We start from the raw sequence: 26,303 nt of genomic DNA on the forward strand, positions 1-26,303 counted from the left end.
TGTAACACTGGCAAATGGACTTTCTTTAGACATTGAAGTGGAAGATGTTGAGGAGCTGTTAGAGCAAGAATCTAGAGAACTTATGAATGAAGAACTTATTGCTTTGGAAGAAGAAAGAATGGCTGAAGAAAAAAGGATGCAAGAAGAGAAAAATGAAGATGAGGAAGAACCAGAAAGAAAATTCACCACTAGAGGGTAATCTGAAGGTTTTTCTCTACTAAATAAACTTCTTACACATTTTGAGGAAATGGACCCAAACATCGAAAGATTTGCAGGGAATGAACGAATGGTACAAGATGCTTTTCAGCCATACTGTGAAATTTACGAGCAGAAAAGGAGACAAACAATTCAGACAAAAATCGACATGTTTATGAGAAAAACAACTCCCACTACATCAAGTGGCGGCAGTGATGACTCGCAGCCAAGCAGGAGTGATCAGTAAAATATTTCTTATTTATTTTCTACATATGTTTTGTTTAGTTCTTTAAGATAAAATATTTTTTAGGTTTTATACAGTATTTGATATCTTTTTCATAATATTTTTTATTTTTGTAAATTGTAAACCAATTGTGTTGTACACAGTATCTGATTTACCTAAACTGTTCCAACTTACGTCCAGATCACTTTACGACTGGTCGGTTGGAACCTAACATGGTCGTAAGTCGACGACTACCTGTAGTGTTTTGAAAACTTAAATAAATAAAGAAGAGGACACAGAGTTATTTTGCAGACCAAGGTGACCACATGTGATGAATTTAAGCCAGGATAGGCTAGATATGAAACTCAATCCAAAAAGAAAAAATAAAGATCTTGAATGAAGTTCAGAATATTATCAAAGTAAAGTAATTATCAAACAAAAAAAAAAAAGCAATTTTGGTAGAATGATAACAAGATTAGTGTTAAAGACAATGATTATGGAAGATCTAGAAGTCCAAATTATTTGTAGATACAAGATTATTTGAACAAAGAAGAAGACCGAAGTGTAATGTCATCAGCAAAATAGGTGAATGAGAGAATGTCATAAATATATATAGGAGGAAGAGCATGGGTGGCTGGCTGATTAGGAGTCAAACCTAAATAACTGGAGAAAATCTCCATATAGCCTGTAAGAAATGTAGAGAACTTATCAGGGCTTCTCACTCAATATGCAATCATCTCACCTTCTCATGGTGCATCCCATTATTAGATATCTGTGTGGATACTAAATGAATGAGAATGGGCTGAAATGCTATGACAACTGAGACATTGTCCAGTTAAACAAGATCTTGCTGCTTTCATCAGAGAACCAGGGCAAACAATGAATAGTCAGCTGTTGGAATAAACTCACCATCGGTGGAAATGAAGACAGGCACCATCAATGTGAGCAGCAGCATTACTGGAAAAGAAATGGAACCAACAGAAGAGTTAGACAAGTATGATGCTGATAATGACAGAAAATAAACAAGAGGAATGCAATCAAAAGTACATATCAATATGTGAAGTAGAGAAAGCTATCAGAAATATGAAATGTGGAAAAGCAGCTAGAATAAATGACATCTAACCAAAAATGTTCAAATATCATCATGAAATTCCTGAGTACCCTCAGGGGGGGTGCACAGGATATTATGATGATACATGAAAAAAAAAGTTATATCATCACTAACTTCCTATAAACAATTTTCCTGCAAATTAATCTGTTATCTACCAAGACTCCCATATCATCAGATCTTATATCTCTCGCTTCTAAGGCACTGTTTACTAATTAGAACATGACAAAGAATGCTTATTTTGCTAACCTTTCCTATTCTTTAAGTGATCTGAGATTAGCTCTAATACATTCCTGACAGCTAACAAATTCTTTCCTAATATCCTCATTTATAATACAACACTGCCTTTGATGCCATCTGTTCACTCCACTAATCTTTCTCAGAACTCTCATATCAGAGGTCTTTCATCAGGTGTTTAATTTCTAACCCAGCTCTCAGATCCACAAGTTAAAATTGATTTCAACACAGTCTTGTATACAGCTAATTTAGTGTTTTAACAAGTTTCTTTCTTTCTTATTCCATATAAATTTATTCAGCTGACTTCCGATCATACCAGCTTTACTAATTCTGTTGTCTATTTCCATATTTAATTTACCATCTTCACTAAAAATTGTGCCTAAATAGCTGAAATGTTTTACTTGTTCTATAGGCTCACCATTCAGGATGCAGTTGATGTTTTCAATGTTTTTACCTATTTTCACTGTCTTTGTCTCTTTTTAATGCTTATTTCCATACCAAATTTATTACAGCAGTTATTCAGTTTATTCAGGGAATTCTGCAAACTTGAACTGGATTTATTTAGAAGTATAATATCATCTGCATAAAGTAAAGAGCTAAGATCAATATCTCCAATTATGATATCAGGTTTAATACCACTTTCCTTCATAATGTGATCTATATAGTTAATAAATAAGAAGATAATGTGCACCCTTGTCGTACACCTGATACAACATCAAACCATCTTCTTGTATCTCTGTCAATTCTAACTGCTGACGTAAAACTCAAATACAGACTAAATACTGCTCAATATAATGTTCCATGTACACCATGGTAGTGTTTTGAACAGCTTTTCTCTGGGCACCTCGTCACAGGCCTTTTCCAAACCTATCTCTCCCTCCATCTGATTCAGACAGGTTGGATCTCCTCCTAATGAGGAGTCATGGCAAAATAATGCAGCCAGCATGCCACTCCTCTGCAGCATCCCTATTGGAGGTATTCATGACTGTAGTCTGTGTGTGTTCATGGGGGCAGTTTGCCTGCATGTAGTATGAAAAAACCACAGTTAAAATAGGGGGAAACCTTACTGCCTGTGCCCAAGACTGGCTAAGGCTCAGGAAGATCCTTGAGCTCCTCACGTCTCCAACGGAAATCGAACCTACAACACTCCTTCCCCAGGCATATGGTTGCAAAGCACACAGTCACTAGGCTAACCACATGGTCCACCATTTGTTTTAAGTGGTATACTTAAGGGTCAAAGTCTGGATAACTGGGAGATATCCACATAACCTTGCAGAGAACTGACAACTAACTAGAGCTTCTACCTAATCTCCAATCCTCACGTTCTCATGATGCAGCCTGTCATCTACCTGGATACTGAATGAACAAGGATGGATTGTCAATTAAACCAAAGCATATTCTTGGTTTAATTGACAATCCATCCTTGTTCATTCAGTATTCAGGTAGCATGAGAACGTGAGGATTGGAGATTAGGTAGAAGCTCTAGTTAGTGGCTTAAACCATAATGTACAATGATGGTATAACAAAACAGAATATTCAAATACAGAAATATTTCATACTGCATAATTCAAGTCTGGTCAGCAGATTACTTTTCAGATGTTTTAGTAGAGCTATCAGAGTACCATCTATAAAATAAGAAATAAAACAACGTGAAAATTACAGAGAATTTCCCTAATGAGTATTTCAGATAAAATTTATACAAGTATACTATACTCGAAAAGCAAATAATAAAACTGTAGAAGAGAAGCTTGAAAAACAAGCTAGGTTCAGGGCCATATACGAGTTGTAAAAATCAGATTTTTAATTAAAACAAATAGTTGAGAAATCATGAGAAAGTTCTGTAGCTTAGGTATATGATAAGTTGCCAAGAGAAAAGCTGTTCAAAACCCTATTGTATATGATGGATAGAATTGAAGAGGTATACAAAGTGATCTAATGTAAAAATAGGGGTAAGATTTATCCCTAATTTTACAGGATGTCATCTGTATGGCAAATAAAAAAGTGCATACTGTCTATAAGTGTGTGTGTGTGTGTGTGTGTGTGTGTGTGTGTGTGTGTGTGTTTTGCAGGATAAACACCCAAGTTTCCAGGAGGCCTGCCACCACTGGGAGTGCCAGGAAACCTGCTGTAGAGTAAAAGTGGCAGAATCCATAAATGATTACTAATTAGTGAACCTTCAAGTAGTGAAAAGTTGGCTTTAATGACCTTCTCCATTACTTTCATGAATACTGAGGTGAGGGCAACAATACAACTACAATATATGGTAGATATAACAGCTAGCTGTTATATCTACCATGTATCAAACAGGATTGAAAGCAAGCCTTTATCTATCGTTTTTGCTCTTATAATCCAAACACCTATTCTGACCAAATAACTGAAATAATCTCTGCTGGCTGACTTTTATGTCTCTTAAACATAAAATAACATCTTGATAAAAATAACTCTCATCTTGACCTGTTTTAGCGCATGAGAATGAAAGCCTTCATTCCAGCAGAGATTATTTCAGTTATTTGGTCAGAACAGGTGTTTATATAAGAGCAAAAACGATAGATAAAGGCTTGCTTTCAATCTTGTTGGATACATGGTAGATATAACAGCTAGTACAATGACACAGGATGCCTTTTAATTCTGGTGCATAGTTTTTATGCAAAGTTAGAAAGATGGCATTAGAAGCAGGAAGCATATTAGTAAAAAGGCTGAGGATTTTTCTGATGTATTTCTGGCAAATGATCAGAAGAGCCCACAAGGTGAGCTGCTTGTGGTAATCTTGGTCTTCTATACAAGAGTTGAATGAGAAACCTGATGAAAGCAGGTCAGTCTTCTATCCTAGGTAATTTGAAATGATACCACCTAGATGCAAGAGAGGTGAAAGAACAGGAAAGAAGATGCTGCATCTGATAGCCTTATACAGGGACCAGAAGGCATGTTACAAAGAAACAAGTTTTTTCATCTGTATTTTTATTTATTATTATTTTTTTTTTTTCACTCTCAGATGATGTGGACTGTAGTGCTGGCTAAAGTGCAAAGCTAGGATTTTTGATTTGAACCATTTGAAGTATCCTGAATACTCATCTTGACCTGTTTTGGCATAAGGGAATGAAAGCCTTCATTCCAGGAATGATTATTTCAGTTATTTGGTCAGAACAGGTGTTTGGATTATGAGAGCAAAAATAAACAGTAAGCAAGGTTATGATGGGAACTGCCAAGAAAAGCTAATATCTATAGTGTTATCTAGAAGGGAAGCTAGAAAATAATCTAGTATTACAGTAGGTAGGTGAACAATTTGTGTTTTATATTATTACTAATGGAAAATAATTCGGCTTCTCTTCCAGATTACACTGTTAATTTTGATAAGGGAAGCCAGTGTGAAATATGAACATAGAAATATCCAAGGAAGATGATATCACTGCTTGGATAATTAGACTGTAAGAAAATCAACCTGCAGGAATAAATAATTAAATAGGTCAGCATGGTCATCAGAATTAGAAACATTGCAAAGGGAATATATGAAAGCAACAATGTGAGGCAGGGCAATTGTTAGCCAAAGCAGATCACGTGGAGGGGGAGTGAAGATTTTGTCATCTTTGACATCACAGTAATATTCCACCCTTATTATGAATGAAATCATATAGAATATAGTTAGAACAATTAAGGTGAATTGTAGTTATAAAACATGCCACTTGAGTTTCAGTAAGGCATGAGAGATGTTCAGATGAATGCAAATAGTGTACATTATTAATGTTGTAATGAGACACTACATAATAATGGTGAAGTGGATGTTGTAGATCCCCCCCCCCATAGGATTTTGTTGTTTTCATTTTTGTTGTATATTTTATTTTTTTATGGGAGATTTTTTTGAAATCCTAGTGTTGTTATTATTTATCATGGTACCTTCCATGGTAGGTGATGTCAGAAACTTAAAGAATGATGGTGTGCAGTAAAGTTAAAAATTTGACATGACTCCCACACTGAGAGTGTAAAGATGGCAGTCTAAGTCTGCACAGCCATCTTTACTTCTTAGCAGCAGAATTTTTCATTGACTGGTTGAAGCCTCCTCAAATTAACTCTCATGCTATCTAGCAACCAGCCTGCAGATTTGCTTTAGTGCTGTACATTCAAATACAAAAGATGCTAGCTTCCTAGTTAATTACAGTGTGTTGAACATATCCATCAGGACTATTTTGTGCTCAGTACATGTGAATGGAGAGAAGGAACTAGAGACCTAACTCCAGAGACAAAACATGGCAGCAGCCAACACTTCTCCATGTTCCACTGAGTGATGAAAATTGCTCAGTGAAATATCAGTGGCAATAACCACTGTTGCAGTTTTTGATAAGTTTTTAATTTTTTTTTTTTTTTTTTTTTCTGCTATGACTTTGGAAATGTTATAAAAGATTCTGGGTGGGTGCAGAATTCTGGACAGTTCTTCTAATTAACAGTATAATTTCTTTTGAAATGCATGTAAGCATGATTTATTCCTATTCTAGTACCAAACTCTGCAACACACATTGCATTGACTTGTATGGGTTTTGCAATCTTTTGTGCATGTGGCTGATAATTTATTTATATATTGCATATATGGTGGATTTCTGCTACTGAAAATTAACTTCTACCTTATTTTCACACGTGTACAGGTTTTAAGTGTTATTTAAGAAAAGCTAACCTGAAGTACTATGCTTTATGTGTGATGTCACTTGCATGTAGAACAGTCACATAGCAAGATTTAAGTACTGGCTATAATTCAGAATGTCTTTTAGAGCAGTAAAATAACATTATTTTATAGCCCAAAGAAATTACTTGTACATGGAAAACCACAGCAGATATATGCAATCCCAAAAGGAGGAAAAACCCATCATACTGCTTTCTGCTACCAATCATGGTAAACATTAGATGAGTGAGGCTTTCCTAGAGGCTAATCTTCATATCTAATAGTTCACATTGGAAAGAAGCATCTACTTTTGTGTTTGGCAGCATGGACATTCCTTGCTCATATGGCTGTTGTGCTAGATGGTTAAATTTAGAAATAAATATATTAGGCAAAAACAATTTTATTGTGAGGAATTTGATGGTGCTAATATGCAGTTTAGTATGATGAAATGTGAGAACCAGATTAAAACAATGTTGTTGCTAGACACTTCAGTCAGGATTGACTGAGATGTCTTAAGATGGTTAATTTGCTGTTAATTTTGGGGAGTATGTACTAATGTATATGTGATGTTTTTCAGGTAATAAGGATCAAGATTGTTTTGAGTGGAATATTGCAACTGAAACAGGTATTTTCTTCTCTGGTTGTTTACCTGTTTGGTTGAGAAATTTAAGTTTTCAGAAGGAAATCACTACCATCTAACTCACCTTCATTTGAAAAATAAGGACCGAGAAGAGTAGTGCTACTGTATTACAGTATTTAAAAATAATTTTAAATACTACCTTCCATTAAAAAAGTTTCTTTTGTGAGGCAATATTCTAGAAAATGAAAAATTAAATAATGCTGCTGATAAAGGTTGCCAATAAATTAAAGAGAAATAGGATCTTACAGGAAACTTAAAGCAATTAATAAATGATAAGCACTTAAGTTTCATTTCTTACCATGATTTATGTTTTAGAAAAAAATTAAATAACATCAAACACACCTGCTAGACTTCTCTCTGGAAGGAACAGTCATTAGTTTTTACTGACAAAATCAAAATTCACTTGAAAAATGGGGGGGGGGGGGGTCATATTAATGATCAACACTACTGGTAAGTGTAGTATCTTCAGGTTGATGTCACAAACAAACTTTAAAAAAAAAAAAGGGGGGGGGGGGGGGGATTAGTTTTGCAGTTTAAAGTGGAAACCATAACAAACAGCTAAACCTAGTATCTTAGTGTGCTCAGTATATACATTAATCAAGCATCCCAAGCTGTTAGGCTGATGATCTTCCAAAAAAAAAAGTACATCTCAAATATTTTGGATAGCCTAATACTGCCTTACTTGAAATTAGGCACTTGTTTCAATTTTTCCAATGCTCAAAAAAAAGATTCTTTCAGTTTCAGATATGCTTCTATGAAAACATAAGCCACTAGGCTACATCTGCTATTAGGAAATTACCTAACAGCAACATTAACACGTTCGCTGCCACGCTACTTTGGCATGGTCTGTTCCCCTACGCCGAGCAGTTTTACTTCTTCAAGGTCAGTACGATAATCTCGTTACCGGAAGTAAACGTCCTACGAGTATACTCGTAGTTGGCTTGTACAGAGCATATACGGTCTATGAGATTACACAGTTTTGATGCTAGCCCCACAAGCCAAGGATTTTCATCTCTTCAAGGTCACTACAATAATCTCGTTCCCGGCGGTAAGCGTCATACGAGTATACTCGTAGCTGGCTTGTGAAGCAGATTTACCCACTACGAGTATACTCGTAGTTGGCAGCGAACGTGTTAACATAACAAAATTACTAAAATCATATCGAAAATTTACATTTCTCCTGCAAAATTCATTTACCTTTCATAGCATATTGCTATTATTGCTGATGAAATTCCATTTCTAATCTTTTTTTGAATAACACAGTTTCTTCAAATACTAATTCCTTCAGCCTTTCCTTAGGTAAATCATCAAGTTCCATTTCAAATTTAAAGGGTTCTTGAGCAATGGGCTGAAATATGTCAAGTTTTCATTAGTAAATCAATCTCAAAATTCAGTAAAGGTTTCTACAATAAGCAATAATTACAAAGTTTTTAGACTGAATGATGATTATTAAAACTTTCCTAGTTCTCTTAAAACACAAGTTTCAATTAAAACCAAAAAAAACATGGCATATATGAAATGTAATAAGCCATGTGTGTGTACACATGCATGCATGTTATTATTATATGCACACTGTTTTAACCTACTACATTTACAAGAGTCCTGAGAAAATCTACACATTTCATATGAAATAATAATGTCATAGCAAAGGTCCGTCTTTGTGAAGAAACTGCATAAGTTTTTTTTTTAATATCGGTGGATGATGTTTATATCTGTTATGAAAAACACATCACATAATTGTTTTCAATTTTTCTGCTTCACAAGATGGACCCTTTCTATGGGATGTTCCCTGACTTATGATCAGAACACCTGCCCATAACCAATATAGCCATAATTGCTCCAACTAGGGAGAGCGAACATAAGCTATTGAATTGGGAGATTGCCAAACATGGGAATTTTCTGTTAAGAAATGATATATGTGAAACTACAGGGCAGGTAATTATGACAAATTTAGGAGGCAGCTTGAAGCTCTTCCTCATAAGAATCTACCAAAGGAAGGATGTTAGCAGTGCATGGAAGATAGTCAAGGGGTGTCAGACTGTATATCAATGTCAGAAGGATAAATCAAATAGGAGTTAGATGGATGAGTAATATTATTAAGCAGCGGTCATAAAAAAGAAAATGTTATAGCAAGTACATAAAAAAAGAGGTGAAGAGCAAGCTCACAAGTAGTACAAGATGCAGGCCAGAAAGTTGACCACCATGATAAGGAAGGCAAAATCCGATTATGAGAAGAAATTAGCCAAGCAGGTAAAAGGAAATCCCAAAGATTTTTTTTTTATCTGGCAAGTAAAAGGAAGAATGATTATGGAAAAATAACTGAGTGACCACTCCAAGGATCTGTCATCCCAGTGAAGATATTTCTGTGACAGATATGATAACTCATAACTGATACAGGAATAGGGCTTGATGAATTGGAAGTACTTTGGATATTGCAGAATCTCAATGCAAAAAACAGGAGATTAAATGGAATAGCACACGTATTACAAGAATGTACTGTTAGATATTGAACTGAGAACTTCTTGATAAGTTATTCATTCAGGATCTAACATGTAAGCTTTACAAAATAAGAAAGAAATTAGCATAATACCTGCTTACCAGCGGAAGGTGAGAAACACCTGAGTTGTTGTATGTTAAAGTGTATATCAGTATGTGTAACGTATTGGAATTATTTATTGTCAAATGGAAAGCTAAAATCAAGAATTATATCAGATTAGCATTTCATGTAAAGGAATAATGGCTTAATTTATGTATTATTAAGCTATCAAAAAATCGTAAGTCGCCAGGTAAGAAATGACTAATAGGATCAATGGTCACGTCTAAGCCACAAGTGCCTGTCGTAACACCGAAGGCTGCAGCATACAGGGAAGGCTGACATAAGCGCCTTTCCTCTAAAACAACACCTAATAGCAAGGAGGGAAAGCAAGGGATCAACCTAAGGGCGATGCAAGTTATGGATCGTGCGAAAAAACAATACAGAAAAAGAGGGTGCTGAGAAAGAATAGAATATTTAAGCCAATGCGACAAGCTCTAGGCTTTTTTCTGTTTCTTCATGGATTTTGGAGATTGAGGACTCTCGACGAGTGATTGGAGATAGGACAAGCCGAGGGTGCTATGTCAACGGATGGCCATATTCATGACCTGTGCTGAGAGGTATTCTGCAGAGACCCGTACGAGAATCAACAGCTCATGCAGAATGGTGCCAAACCCTGAATGACCCACCCGAGTGAGCGGAGAAGGCTCGTAGTTCCAGCCATTTCCTGATTTGTGTCTGGTAGCAGAGAACGGAACAACTCAGTCACAAGACCTGACCCGGAACCAGCCAAGACAAAGGATGACCCGAGCAACACATGGCAGCTAATAGACCTTCGGAGGGACTTGGAAAAGTAAAGATCCTTTTGTTTTATATCTTGAGATTGTTTGAAGTTAGAATTTGTGTCTTTAGAGAACTTTGACAGGATAGAGTAATTAATACAGCCAATTCTATTAGACAAAGAACTGTATAGGATAAATCTCTAACTTGTATATGATTGAAGTAGTGAAAACCCTTTGTTAATTGAGTAAATTTAACTAAGAGAGAAATGAGTTGTGAAAAATCTATTTAAAGTAAATGTGAATGAAGGAACTCGACTTGAGTGTGACAATGTTTAATTATCCATTTGTATTACATGATTTTGCATGTCAGTTTATGTAAGAAGATTAGGTATTAGTATTGAACAGTTTGTATAGCTTAGCATAAGACATTTACTTAGCTAGCAATTCAGAAGTTTTGATAACTTAATACAAAATTTAATGTACCTGTCTCTTTAGCATTAATAAACATGTTTTGTTACTTGAACCTGAGTCTTGCCTGAATTCGAGGTGTCAAACTACCACTTGTGAAAATAGAACCAAATAGCAGGAAGGAGTTTAGATAATTATATAATTGCACGATTGCAAGGTACCGAGATCTATATACTCACGTGTGAATTCAAGATTAACGCATATGCCTAAAACCCTGGAATATTTCCCTGAGTGTGAATATATTCTTGTTATAAGAAGCTGGCTGGTGCAGTTAAAATATAAATTTGCCAGTTTCTAAAGAGGAAATATCCCTAGGAGCCAAGCTGGGTTATATATTAAGGAGAAAGATATAAAATTAAGGTAGAAGGATATAGAGAGAACTGGATCAAAATTGGACCATACTAAATACATACTCTAATAAAGAAACGAAAATACAGAGACATAACAGTACAAAGGAATTAGCACTGTTGCCTCTGACCAGGCTGTTTAACTGAAATCTCAGCTCTGGTAGTCCCAAGGGAGTGGAAGGAGGGCAAAACAGTTCTGTTGCATAAAGGATACTAAGACAAATGCACTAAATTATAGACCAATCAATATCTCTGAAGTGATAGTAATTAGAAAAATTGATTGAGACATAATTCAAGTAACAGAGTGACATTCTAATAGATAAAGCCCCCCCCCCCCTCCCTCTCTAACAAAAAATGTGTATAACAGAGCAACAGGTTAGTCTGTGCTATTCCATCTAATCTCCTATTTTTTGCATTGAGATTCTGCAATATCCTAAGTACTTCCAATTCATCAATCCCTATTCCTGTATCACATGAATAAAAAGAATGGCTATATGATGACGACACTGGATTTTGCAGTGGCACCTGACAGGACATTGCATGGAACTGTTGCACAAAATGGGAAGGGATATAAAGCTGGTGAAATGCCTGTTGAACTGATAACAAAGAGTAGTATATGCAAGAACAAAATCTAGATGAAAGCAGATGACTATCAATGTACTATAAGGCTCTCTGCTTGGATCACTGCTGTTTAATTTGTACATAAATGATACAAGAAATGATTTGAATGGAATATTCAGTCATTTCCTGATTATACAAAATTGAGTAATGTAAGTTGAAGGTAATGTAAAGAGTGTAATAAACAGAATGACAGTACAGGCAAAGGATAATGGGTACCAGTTTAATGTGGAAAAATGTAAGATTATGCATTTTGATATAACTGTTGTCTCATTACTTAACAGGCACACTGTGTAGTTCTCTTTACATGCACCATTATACTTATTCTTGAATTCATTCACACTGCTTGCACTCACCACATCCAATAATCCATTCCAATCATACACCACCATATGAGAAAAAAATCTAGCCCTCACCCCTTCTTAGTAGCATTCATTCTCAGCTTCCAAGGCTTTTGTCCTTTCCCCATCCTCCATAGATTGAAAAATTCCATCAATTGAAATCCATACGTGTATGACCCTTTCAGAGGTTTGCAAGTCTCAATCATATCACCTCTTTTTCTCCTGTTTGCTAGTGTCTGCAGTCTATAAATTCTCAATCTGTGTTCATAATTAGTATTCCATAATCCTGATATCATTTTTAACACTCTCCTTTGCACTCTCTCCAATACATCAGAATCACAATGGAAAGCATATATTCCTGTAAAAAAATTCCTAGCAGAGATATAATGCCTACAAAGATTGCCACATAGGATGGGAGGGGGGGGGGGGGCAACAAAGCAGGATTGGTGCTAAAATAAGCATGCTAGATTTTCCATGTCACAAGATTATCACCCAAATGCTGATATAGGGAATAATAACTTCACCATCCTTGCTTGTCAGTAATGTGAGTAACATCTTGTCAGTAACATCCAAGTAATGTGTTGAGCTATTTTGGCCACCTTTTGCAATATGCTCTCCAAACTGTTCACAATCATGTCCAGATTGCTGGTCTCATCAATTTCCTACATTCCACTTCCATCAATGGGAAAATTTGGGAAGAAGAGATCAGAGCACAGCCTGTGATTTCTTCTTCCCACCTTATGCTTTACCACATTAAGCAGGCAGTTATTCTTTACACATACTACTGGGTCTATATAAAGTCATTCTGCAGAATCTGTCATCTTCATTGACTATCGCTCTTCCCAGTTTTGCATCGTCACGCAAACAACTACATATTTCCCCTTAAATCATTACCTATATCATTGATGTATGAATTAAATAGCAGTATAAATTATAGATGCCAAAAAATTATATTCTTGGTTTAATCCTTTATCCAAGTATAAGCAAACAATGTTTGTGCATGAAGTAACTTCACGACTGGGCAACTCGTATATAGAGGCTAATGACTTCACATTGGTTGCCTTAGTATCCTATAATGCAAAGCACATATCGTTACAGATTATAATTCTATGCATTATGGGAAGGGTTATTACCCACACCGGTTTTGACCTTTATTAAGGTGAAAAACTAAAAGGGATGCTCATCAAAGGCCTAGAGTAGTTAATATAGGGATTCAAGACAACTATACTTTTTAACAACCAAAATAAACATAATGTTTTAATTTATTTCCCTATATGTCGTTTTGACTTTTTGTAGTATTTTTGGTATGTATTGAGAGGGGTGGAAAACTCAGAAACCGCCCCAGGTGACAAAAGCTCTAGCTACACCACTGGATCTACACCATCTAGTCAAAAATTTTATATCTCCTAGAATGCTTCTTTCTAAATACAAAAATCCTCTGATTGAACAATAAAATTTCCACAATACAATATTATAAAGCATTTGGATGTCATATTCATGACATCCAAATGCTTTATATAGGTTTTCAAATCCATGTTTCTAGTATTTTAATTCATTAATTATAAAAATCAAAATTTTTTTTCTCACTGTTGACAGGTGTTGGTTACTGCAAAAACCTATTCTGTTGTAAGTAATGGAATGCCCAATGCATTACATAATCTGTTCCAAATACACAGAGCAAGAGGGCAGCTGTAAAATGTATGTTCTACTGTTTCCAATCGGTAACAGATGTCACAGTTTGGATCTACGATGTTAAAGTACTTCCATTTGATGGTACTGACTGGAAGGCGGCAGTATGCACCTGTTAGGATATCCTTGAAATAAAGTATTGTTGTTAGTACCCAACTGTGGAAGTTTGCAGCAAAAAGATTAAAGATTTCTTTATATCAAATTTTACTTTTTTTAAATGGAAAGAATGTCAATGCCAGAGTGTTGTAGCAGCCTTAGAGTTAAGCACAGTGTTGTAGCATTCAGAACAATCTCAGACTTTTATATTCATTTACTCCAAACAGCACCAAAGAAGATCTGCACATGTGTGATTGGCCTGCAATATTTTATGGATTTTTGAAACTGTATTGCTTAAATGGCAGAATTTTAAGACCCAAATCCTCCATGCTTCTTTGATAATTAAAGAAATGCCTTTTTAATTTCTTGGTATCAGTTGGACCAAAAAATTGCACAGGCTTACTATATAATTGCATTTCTTCAGCTTCTGTGATGTCTGTAATATTTATTATGTACAACTGAGCAGGACAGATTATGGTTTTGAATACTATGCTTTAGAAGAAAAGGAAAGTGACCCTATTTTCCAGTCTTCTAAGGTTTCAAAGTTTTTGTATATAAGTTCTTGAACTTGTAATATTGGATAGGTGGAGAAAGGAATTCCAAGCATAATGAGGGGTTCTCTCTTAGCAATTAGTCCAAAAGGAATGGCTCCAAGATCCCACTTTCCAAAAACTTTAATTTTGTCTTGTCTGCTTTAATAGTTAATCCACTGATCTTGCTGAATTTTTCCAAAATACCAAAAAAAGATATATATGGAAACATTATCCTTCAAAGTGTCCACCACATCATTGGTATATGCTAATACCTGATTTTCCTTTGTAGTTGAAGGAAAACTTATTCCTCACACAGCATATGTATTGTTGACTTCCTGTAAGAAAGTTTCAAGAACCAATGCAAAGAGCATGAGCTAAGAGGGCAACCTTGCTTTACTCCTTTTTTGAGAATCTGAAAGGAACCCATTAACCAGGAAATGGGTGGTTGAATTGGCATAGGCTTCTCTGATAACAGATAGCAGCTTTTTACCTACACCAATTTGCTGGAGGATGTGGAACAGAAAGGGATGCCAGACATTATCAAATGCTTAAGTAAGGTCTACTGAGAGCACTGCCATCGACTGCTTTTTCATATTAACTAAGCGGATTAGATCATGTAGCAGAAACAGATTAAATTCTGCTGCTCGGCCTGCAACTCCATACACCTGTGTACTTTTAATTATATATCCCATTCCCACTTTCAGCATATTATTGGTAATCTTGCAGTCAGTATTAGATAGAGAAATAGGTCTCCAGCTGCTGATTAAGGTGTGATCTCTATTAGGTTGAAAGATGAGGACGTATGGCTTGCTACAAATTTACTTGGTATGTGTCCTGGCAAAAGAAAAGAATTAAATAGTATAACTAGAATGGGAAGAATAAAATCCCAGGCCTCATGGTAAAGTTCTATCTCTAGACCATCAGGTCATGGGGATTTCTTGTCTGGCATTCTTTATAGGCTGTGGTAACTTCAGATGCTGTAATGTTCACCATCAATGCAGATTTGAGTGATAGTCATTTTTCACATAATTTAGTGAATTCTATTGAAGAATGCAGCTGAAGGGCAATCTGCTAAATGCTGTTGTATTCTTATTTTAAAATTTCTTTCTTCTACTTGTTTCTGCCTTTCCACTTCTATCTCTATGTTAATGTGTCTAATGATGTTGCTACATTCTATACCATTGTGTTGATTTGTTATGAACAAGCTTCTCTCTTTATACAGGTCTGTCAACTTTTTTCTTTTGAGGAAAGCCTGTTTCTTTCCCCATTCCATCATATTCTGTTTTACTGCTTGTTTGAATTGTAACCACATATCCCAATTCCAGGTAATATTATTCCAATTTGAACAGAGGGTCTGGAATTTTGGTTGAAAAGATCAACATAAAATTTGGTAGAAATTTGCATGGTCTAGAACTGATCTCTGCTTGTTCCATGCAGTAAAATTTAAATAGAACTGGATGTTGATATCAAGATGTTTTATCTGAATTATCCGATTTATAAGGGAAGAAATATAAATTCGATCAAGACAGGTACTAATACCTTGATTCATGTACATGTAAGCCTGGAGATTAGGATTGCGAATCCTCTATATGTCTACTAGTTGAACATTGTTGAGACATGTTTTTAACTGTGCATATCCCACTTTTCCACTCCTGGGGTGTTCTCCTATTTTGTTTACTGTGGGGTTTTCAATACAATTCCAGTCTCCAGCTGCTATGATATAGTGGGCACTGTATAAATGTCTCTGATTCCTGGAAGAATTTTCATCTAAATGTTCCAATGGATGGAGCATAATAAACATTTATAAACCTTATTACACATCCACAGTATTTCCAGTCTATTTTCAAAGATTCTCCCTTCTGCATCCCTTTGGATATTACAGAATGATCCAAGGAGGGGAGATAAGAATAATAACTCCTACTCTAGCCCTGCTAAATCTTCCAAAGCTCCAATAAGAAAGAAGTGGATCTATCTGCTAGTTTTTATATCTTTATATCTGCAGAAGTATATTTCATCTGCAGATATAAAGATATCTGCAGAAGAAACAAAAACCTGATATTATGGCATAGCATAAGTTTCCATATAGTTTCTTGTTTAATTTGCCTCTGGAATTCTCATACATTTAATGATGTTCTTTCAGTTGTCTTATTTGCTTTTCTGTTTCTTCTCCAGTTTCTCCTTGGAGAACAGTTTTATTTTTTCATTTCGTCTTTTATCTGTTCAGTTGTTATACTAAGTTCATTATTGGTAATTTCAACTGATGTTGTTCAACCCATCGTTGACTGGGAAAGTGGCTCCTGCAGTTCTGAAATTTTGGACTAATTTATAGCTGATTTGGTCGCACACTTTTTTTGTGATTTTGCCAAGTGTTGTTTGTTTAAAAGTGCAGTCTTTTCTAGACTGAATTGGAAGATCCGGAACTCTTCATTATGCCTCTTTGATATATATGGTGTTCTAATTGGCTCTACTGGTGCTCCCACTCTTTAGAACTTTCAGTGAAAGTTCTAAAAGGTCACATATTAATGCAGTGTTTCAGAACTTTTGCATTTCTGATTTGAGACATTGATTAGCGATATGTCCAATCTCCATACAGTCAAAACATTTATTACCACCTAATTGATTGTATGAACCACAACGCAGGTACTGCCTTTGTGCTCTGGGATGGTTTACCATAACTTGGGTTGCACCAATTTTGACAAAATTTAGTATGGGCGTCTTCATATCCATTGTGAAGGTTACATCACCAGAAAGCAAGTTTGGATCTTCACCTGATAAACCCTTTTGTATGTTGCTAATCTTATCCCATTTCAAGAATGTCTGTATAAGAATTTCATTACTGTTCTCTATATATTCCACTGGAAATCTTTCGATTTTTACTGTTTTTACCTGGCTCCCGACCATTACAGGAATAACTGTGGTGCCTTCCAAAGTAAAATCCTACACCTTGTTTCCACATCTTTAACTACAATTAAATATTTCCCTCTGCTGTACAGGGTGAAAGAACAAATCTCATTAGCACCAACTGTGTCTTTTAAAACCTTAATCACCCATCTTGCTTCTTCACATCGTGGAATTTCAAATCCTAGCGTTCACACTCTTGGAAAAATTGGTACCATTATCTCAAGTGGGGAAAAGGCTAAAACCTCTGCATTTGTTTGCGAGAGAGAGAAAGGGGGGGAGGACCCTTTCAGTCGTAAGACTGGAAATTAAATAATCCCGTGATATAGATATAATTCTACACCACCAGCAAATGCTCTATTTGAGCTACTATAAAAATGGCAGCCATGATACTGGTAAAAGTAACCCTATAATGCAGATATTAAATGCACTACCACAATCTTAATATTTTTTTACTTAAAAAAGTGCTAGTGGGGGCAAAACCACCACTAGCACCAGCAAAATAAAATCAAAGTGAAAAACAAACAAAAGAAAACTAAAGTACTTATCTTGCCCAAATCCAAGATGCCATCACTGGGAGACAGACCCAGAAGTGATACCAAGGTTGAGGTAATGCAGAAGTCATATTTCCATATACAAGTAGCCGAAAGGTGTCGCACCTTATTACTAAAATACTATGGATTAGAGATAGATGTTGAAAGTTTTTCTAGTAGGTTATACTATGAATTAAAGATGCCAAGAAATCATGTTCTTGGTTTAATCCTTTATCCAAGTATAAGCAAACAAAGTTAGTGTGTGAAGTAAGGGTGTGTGCTTTGCATTATTGGATAAGGCAAGTGAAGTCATTAGCCTCTATATAAGAGTTGCCCAGTTGCAAAGTTATGTCACGCGCAAACATTGCCAGAGTATTTTAATAATAAGGCGTAACACTTTTTGTCTACTCGTATATGAAAATACGCCTTCTGCATTACTTCAACCTTAGTAGTATCACCTCTGTCTCGCTCCCACTGAGGAGACCTCAATAAAGGTCAAAACTGGTCTGGGTAGTGACCCTTCCCATAATGCATAGCATTATACATGTCTGCAAGGAGATGTGCTTTGCATTATGGGATACTAAGGCAAATGATGTGAAATCATTACCTTCTTTATACGAGTTGCCCCAGTCCTGAAAATAGTTCAGTGCAAATTTGTTTGCTTACACTTGGATAAAGGATTTATTTATTTATTCTTATGGCAAAAGCAACTACAGGTCCATGTCCAGACCAGAAAGCCAATCCAGGGCCTCATCTGTCACCTCATTGATGTCCTGGAGACCACCACCATGAAATTGGCACCTTGGGCAGCCAATTTCATGGTGATGGTCTCCAGGACATCCTGCTTCACAAAATGAGTGATCGTCTTAACAGGGAAACATTCACATAATAATGGTGGTGTGACAGTCTCCACTTATACAGCAGATAGCAACACCTGCCCTAGTTGATCCTGTTGATAGATGACCAAATCTTCCTAGGAAGGGCAAAACCAGGCTGCGGAGCACAGGGATCTTCAACCAGGAAACCATTTGTTGGAAGACTGTTTTCTCTCCACACGTCAGGTGTTGATGGTAAGGCAGCTGAAGAGACTTTGTCCATGGACCAGAAAAGGTTTCTCGATTTTAGGTGAAGACTAGGTGGATTTATGAGAGCCTGATGCAGGGGCAGGAGCTGGTTTCTCATTACTTTATTAAATACTTTAACTGAAGCTTGTCTTCTCCGTATATTTGGTGGAGCAACGTTAGATAGGACAGGCAGCCAGGGGAGAGAGGTGCTTCTCAGTGTCCCACTAATTGTGCACATCGTAGAGTTTAGCTGGGTGTCTATAATGCTAGTGTGCACACTTCTTTCTCAGACAGAGGCACAATGTTCTGCTGCAGAGAATGCGAGGGCTAGTGCAGATGACATTAAGACATCATCACCACAATCCCAGGTTGTTCCAGCAAGCCGTGAGATGATATTATTTTTCATTTTAATTTTGTTGGACAGGTCAGTGATGTGCCTTTTATAGGTCAGGCTTTTGTCCAGGCTCACTCCAAGGTATTTCAGGTGAGGCTCATGTTCCACCATTTTGCCACAGAAACAGAGATTGAGGTGTCGATTTGCCTCTGCATTGTTCAGGTGGAATGCTGTGGACACAGTTTTTGTTGGATTTGGCTTCAGGTACCACTACTTGAAGTATACCTTCAGGATGTTCAGGTCTGTGTTCAAGGTTGTTTCCAGATTGGCAAAGGAGGTAGACTGGTGTAGGATTGTGAGATCATCTGCGTATATATATTTGCTCGAGCTGGTATGTGGTAAGTCAGACATGCAGATGTTAAATATTAAAGGGGATAACACTGAGCCCTGTGGAAGACCATTGTGGAGGAATCTAGGCCTGCTCTCTTTTCCACCAATATGGACCCAGATCTGTTGGAGAGAATGGATTCAAAAAGCTGGAAAGTTGTTTTGCACCTTATGATATTGCTTAGTTTTAGGAAGAGGCCCCTCATCCAGACTATGTCATAAGCTAATGTTAGGTCGATGAAAGTGATTCTGGATTTAAGTTTCTTCTGGAAGCCTGCTTCAATCCATGTTGTCAGGGCCAGGACCTGGTCACAGCAACTTCTTCCCAGCCTGAAGCCAACTTGTTCAATTAGGAGTGTTCTTTGATGAGTGGTGAAATTCTTTTAAGGAGAATTCGTTCAAAGAACTTAAAGGTGGGGCAAAGCAAGGAGATAAGTCATAGATTTTTGACATTATTTGGATCTTTCCCTGGTTTGGGCACAGCAATTATTTTGGCTTCCTGCCACAGTTTTGATGGTTTTTTAGTTGTCATAATTTTGGAGAAAAGGGCAGCCAGCCATGTTTGACCTTGTTGGTCGAGATGTTTTAGAAACTCGGGGAGGATATCATCCACTCCTGCAACCTTGCCATTCTTGGTGAGTTTTAAGGCTTCCTGTACCTCTTCAAAAGAAACTGGCTGTACAAGTTCAGGAAGCCCGGAAGCCATCTTCAGATTTTTTTTCTGAAGAATACAATTTCTTGGCATCTTTAATTTATAGTATAAGTGGAAAAACTTTCAACATAACTAGCAGTATCCCAAGTACAGAGCCCTTTAGTACACCTCTAGTCCCCCTGCTTTCATTCACGTCAATCCTATTTGTTCCAATATATATAAAAGAGTTCCACATGGCATCCTACTGAATGCCTTCAAAGTCCAAGAAAAATCTCATTATTTAGCCATTTCCTTGATTCATTTCAACTGCTCACTTTATTATAAAAATTGAGCACATTAAAGCAAGACCTACCATTCACCTAACATGATGATCCCCTACCCCCACAGAATATCATATTCCTGTTCATCTTGAATTCTGCAGTTTTCAACTTCTCCAATACCTTGAATGTTACCTCTGAGATACACTGATTAGCCTATAATTTGTGTCTTCTGTTCTTTTAGCTTCCTTTAAGCAACACAACTATTTTTGTCCTCTTTACCCTCCCTAGGTGCATTCCGAGAACTGGGACTCAAACAGCTTGGCAACAGGAGCTACCAATTCCCTTGCACAATTCTCTCAGTACAGAAAACACATACACATGCACAAATACATATATCCATGCTTTGCTTGTCAGAGTCTGGTGCATTAGGATTGCTCAATGTAGCCTACAAGAGTTTTATTACAATAAGAACTAGATCCAAAAGACAGATTGATAATCAATGTTAGATCTATCAGCAAGATGTCGTTGTGATTTCTATCCCACATGTACGTTACTCCTGAAAGCATTTCAAGATTACTATGTGCCATCAATCTCCATGTTGTATTTCACCTAAAAATTGGCTTCATAACTTAGTTCCTCTAAAGATAAACTGAAACCATAATTTGCTTATGGATACTAGGAACACCTCTACCATCTGTCTAAAGGAGCATTAGAAATGTGCCACAGTAGTTGTTTCCTCATAGATAATGTAAAAAAAACAACAAAGCCTTCCTTCAGTTGTAAAATATGAAAGGAAATTCTTGCCTCCAGTTGTCCAATTCTGCTAAGTTATATTATTAAGGATTTCTCACTATCATTACTTATACACTAAGAAAGAAGTCAACAGCCAAAATACTGTGAGGAACAAACTGCCATGCTGCCTGCCTTAATAAGATGTAGAACCTCCTTTCGCTGCATGCAATGACTGCAGCAATCCTACAGGTATACTTTCCACAAGCATACAACAGGGATCAATGGAAGTTTTAGGCCATTCTTCTTGTAGACATGTAATGAAGTACTGAACTGTTGTGGGACAGGTGTCTCTTGACCAGGGTTCTGTGGAGGCCAGATTGTGATGACAACTATGTCCACAAACCATGCAGTTACAGCAGTAGCAGCCTTATTACAATGTGCATTGTCTTGCTGAAAGAGACAATGCCGAGTTCTGAAAAACATTTCTGGACAATATAATGGTCCAGAATGTTCAGATACTTCAATGTTTGGCACCACAAAAAAAGCCGTCCGAGGCCAAACCAGGAAAAATAGGACCATACTATCACACAGCCACCTCTGAATTTCATAGTTGGAGTTATGCACTCTGGTAAGAGATGTTCAACAGGCATCTACCACACCCATCCATCTGCTTGGTAGAGGGTGTAGCATGATTCTTTGCTCAATAACACTGCTTTCCAAGCTTCCATATCCCAATGTACATGATGTACCTTGCTCTTTGCACCACCGAGGAAGATCCTGCACGCTGGTTCAGGTAATGTGCGACTTGTATATTGCAGTCCTACCATGGGAAACCCATTTACTGAGCCCTGGTTCTGAATGTTTTTGTGCAGATTCACGTTCCAGTCAATGGCTGGAACTCTTCATTTGTGTTGGCCGACAAATGGCAGTTTCTACATATTATCCTTTGTAGCACCCTACGGTGATGTTTGATGAGTGTGAGTGTGGTGGGTTGTCCACTGAAGATAACACTTTCAGTTGATCCCCTGAATTTCCATCTCAGTATATCAATGATTGCTGACCTGGGATGGCCCAATTTGTCAACAATTTGCTGAATAGATATAGGCCTGCAACACAGCATCCTATCACAACACCTCTTTCAAACTCCATGGGTTCCCTTCTTGCAGCCATTTCACCCAGACACAGTTGCACTGACTTGGGAGCATCATATTCCTCCAATTTATACCAGCTACAAACACATGACTCATTACACATGATGTACTTTGCCAACAGGGGTGTTCATTCTTTGCAAAGCAGTATATGTAAGACTACTATTTTGTTTTTAATCCCAATGAATATTCAACTTCTCTATGATCTAATAATAACTGCTCTTATTAACTAAACAACTGCTATTATCAACTAAACAATAACTGCTATCATCTGTTATCACAACACTCTGTTACATATTTAGTTTGTCTGAATTACTGAAAATGAGAGCAATACATTGACCAAAATTCTGATGTGCTTAAATTTATATCTAAGTAAATCAAATTTTAAAAAATCTTTCAGCATGACTTCAACACACATTTAAATTATAACAGTTAACCTGTGAAATGATGGGAGTGTGTGTTTGAGAAAGAGGGATAAGACTATATTATTATTTTTATTATATGGGTACCTCCATGGAGTCCGAAGACTCATTATGGGAGATGCAATCTATCCACACACCCTATCATACCTCTCCTTGAACCCATTAACAGAAAAAGCACTCGCAACTAACTCTGGAAACCCATTCCACTCATTCACAACTCTCCAAGCAAAAAAAATCTAGTTCTCACACCCCTACTAACCACACTTTTATTCAACTTCCAGGGATGACACCTTGTTCTAGTCCCTCTAGCCAAGTGCTGAAACATTTTCCCTGCATCTATCCTATAAAAACCTTTAAGCAACTTAAATGTTTTTAAGTTGCTTAAAGGTTTTTATTTTTTTTTCCTCTCTTTTTTTCTCCTAACAACCAACTTCTGCAATCCACACACCTTCGATCTATCTGCATAGGAAATATTCCACAGGCTACTCACCATCTTGGTCACTTGCTTCTGAATCCTCTCCACCACTTCCTTATCCCCAAGAAACCCTGAGGACCAGGCTTGAGCACAGCAATACAGATGTGGGGATATAAAGAGTCTTATAAAGAGGAATAACAACTTCCTTATCTGTACTTGTTCTTCAATGGCCAAGTAATCTTATGGGCTACCTTAGCAATATGTCCTCTAAACTTTAACTCTCTGTCTGCCACCCATCCCTAAATCTCTAGCTTCATCTATTTCCTGGAGTACAGTGCCATCAATGTGATACATCTATTTATCCCAAAATGCATAATTTTATATTTCTGCACATTAAACTGATACTCATTATATTTTGTCTATACTGACGGCTTACTTAAATCATCCTGGAAGCTCTCCACATCACCTTGATTAACTATTGCTCTACCTAAATCACATGATCGACAAATAACTGAATATTTACTTTCAGGTTATTTCCTATATAATTTATGTACAAATTAAACAGCAATGGTCCCAGCACTGAACCTTGCAGCACACCACTAGTCACCTGTCTTTGCCTAGATTCTGCCCCCCCCCCCCCCTCCATATACCACTTTTCGAAATCTCTCCACCAACTACCCTCTTAACCAGTGTCATATCCATCCCCATTTGTTCTAATTTGCGTAACAGAATTGCATGTGGTATGTGTCAAATGCCTTTGCAAAATCCAGCAAAATCATCATGTAGCCATTTCCTTTATCCAACTCAGTTATTACTCTATTATAAAAAGTTAGTAAATTACTAAGGCATGACCTACTCTTTATCTTATATCTTTATCCACCTATTCTTGAATTCTCTTTTTTATCAATTTTTCCAGTACTTTTACCACCACTCCTGAGATACATTGGTCTATAATTTGCTACTGCAGTCTTAGAACTTCCTTTATGTAAAGGAATTATTTTGTCCTCTTTAAACTCCCTCAGAACTCCACCAGAGCTGATACTAAATTAAAGCACCTAGTCAGAAGCATTGCCAGTTCCCTTACACATTCTTGCAAAACTCTTGTTGATAATCCATCTAATCCCACAGCTGTATTTACATTGAGATTCTGCAATATCCTAAGAATCTCCAATTCATCCACCTCTATTCTCACATTAGTGTCTATCACATAGATTAGCACAGTAACCTCACTAGGATTATATAACCTTGTAGAGTGGTCACTCAGTAACTCAAACTATTTTATTTGCTTTTGTCTCCTTGTGACCATCATCATCACTCATTAAGGTTAATCTTCCATAGTCATTCCTCCTCTTACTTGCCACATAATGAAAGAACTCTTTGAGATTTCCTTTGGTCTACTTGGCTAGATTCTTCTCATAATCTGATTTTGCCTTCTTTGCCATGGGAAGTTAGCCTTTCTTGCCTGAACCTTGCACTGTTCATGAGTTTGCTATTCACCTTTCTCTTTACATACCCTCTACAAAGCATTTTCTTCTTCTACAGCTTAATGATATCACTCACCCATCTAACTCCTACCTGATTAACCCTCCTTAACCTTGGTATACAATTTAATACTACTTCCTCTAGATGACCCTTAACTATATCTCATGCACTACTAACACCCTTACCCTGTAGTGTTTTATGCCACAACAGATTTAAGCTTCTTCCTAAGTTTATAATAATCACCTGCCTTGTAGTTCCACACATATCCCTTCTTGATAAAATATTCCTCATGTTTTACACTCTCCAAAGTCAAAACCACATGGTCATGTTCACCAATTGGAGGCAATGTGGTCATCTTGGTTATGGATAGCTCTTCTGATCCTATGACCAGATCTAATACTCTCCCACCCCTAGTCCTCCTCCATCACATGCTGCCTTAAGTAATTATCTCTTAGCAGCTGTATAAATTCTATTTCCTTCCTGCCATGTGATATTCCTTCCAGTCTATCTCCATAGTTGAAGTCCCCCCCCCCCATAATAATCATTCAACCTGTACTCATTGTACTAATTTGGCAATGTATGTCTTCCAGATCATCTGTGGAACTTCCCACAGATGATCTGGAAGATCTTCCCTATAGCAACAACAACTCTATATCTTGCTTTACTGGCCTTAATCTCACACAAGATTGTTCAAAATGATCAGCCACCCTCCTGCTGCAAATCATCTGCTATCACCAGCAATACTCCCCTCTCAACCTATCTTCCCTGAAAATACTAAACCCTTCACATTCAAACTCTGTCACATTCAAACACCAATGCCTATAAATTTTGGCAAGGTTGCACTAACCAGTGCCAAAAACACGTCCCTCTTGTTCCTGATACTTCTGGCATTAGTATATAGAAACCGCAGCATCCTTTTAGTCCCCCACCCACCTTTACTTCCTGAATTGACTACCCTATTCAATGTTTTTGCTTAAGAGACTAGATTCCATACTTAGTCATTCTCACACTCACTCACCTCATGGGTGCACACAAACTCACTTGCTTCCACTCTAATTGCTTACATTTTCCTGAATTTATGCTTCAGCATGCTCGGTGAACAAAGCTCTCTCTCCCCAGACACCTAACACCAAGACCATTTAGATGCAGTCCATCAGCAATGTACAAATCCTTCTTTCCATCAAACACAGACCACAGATCAACAAATCCTTTATCATTCCTTCTGCACAATCTAAGTTACAGATTCACTGGCTACCAATGCCCTCCTCCTCAGTTCACCTTTATCATCTTCACCTTCTTGCTCTTCGGTTTTGCCTCTTCTAACAACTCCTTTGCATCCTCTCTCGTAGAATACTTCTCGTCTCTCAAATCATTTGTACCAACAAATTTATTAAGTATAGTAAATATTTATTAAGTTTAAATAGTTGTGCACATATTTCCCAGATATGGAATGGATGGAATGTGGGGAGAGAAAAATAAAATATTTAATATTACATTTTCTTGATAAGTATCATCTCA

The 26,303-nt window shown here is 36.9% G+C and overlaps 1 protein-coding gene across 2 annotated transcripts in view; it reads right to left on the minus strand.

The window, feature by feature from the left end:
* LOC150104492 (mitogen-activated protein kinase 1-like) overlaps nucleotides 1-26,303 on the minus strand; it is a 271,472-nt gene that overhangs the window by 38,000 nt on the left and 207,169 nt on the right. For both annotated transcript variants that reach the window (XR_016548527.1, XM_090395183.1), the window contains exon 10: nucleotides 8,249-8,399. Coding sequence is in view for 1 of the 2 variants with exons in the window: in XM_090395183.1 (XP_090251309.1) it covers nucleotides 8,268-8,399 (132 nt within the window). In the remaining variant the exon portion in view is untranslated. The remainder of the gene's footprint in view (nucleotides 1-8,248; nucleotides 8,400-26,303) is intronic.

The sequence above is a fragment of the Typopeltis vanoorti genome, chromosome 7 (assembly GCF_054136105.1).
Source record: "Typopeltis vanoorti isolate ZY-2024b chromosome 7, IOZ_Tvanoo_1.0, whole genome shotgun sequence".
NCBI lineage: Eukaryota > Metazoa > Arthropoda > Arachnida > Uropygi > Thelyphonidae > Typopeltis > Typopeltis vanoorti.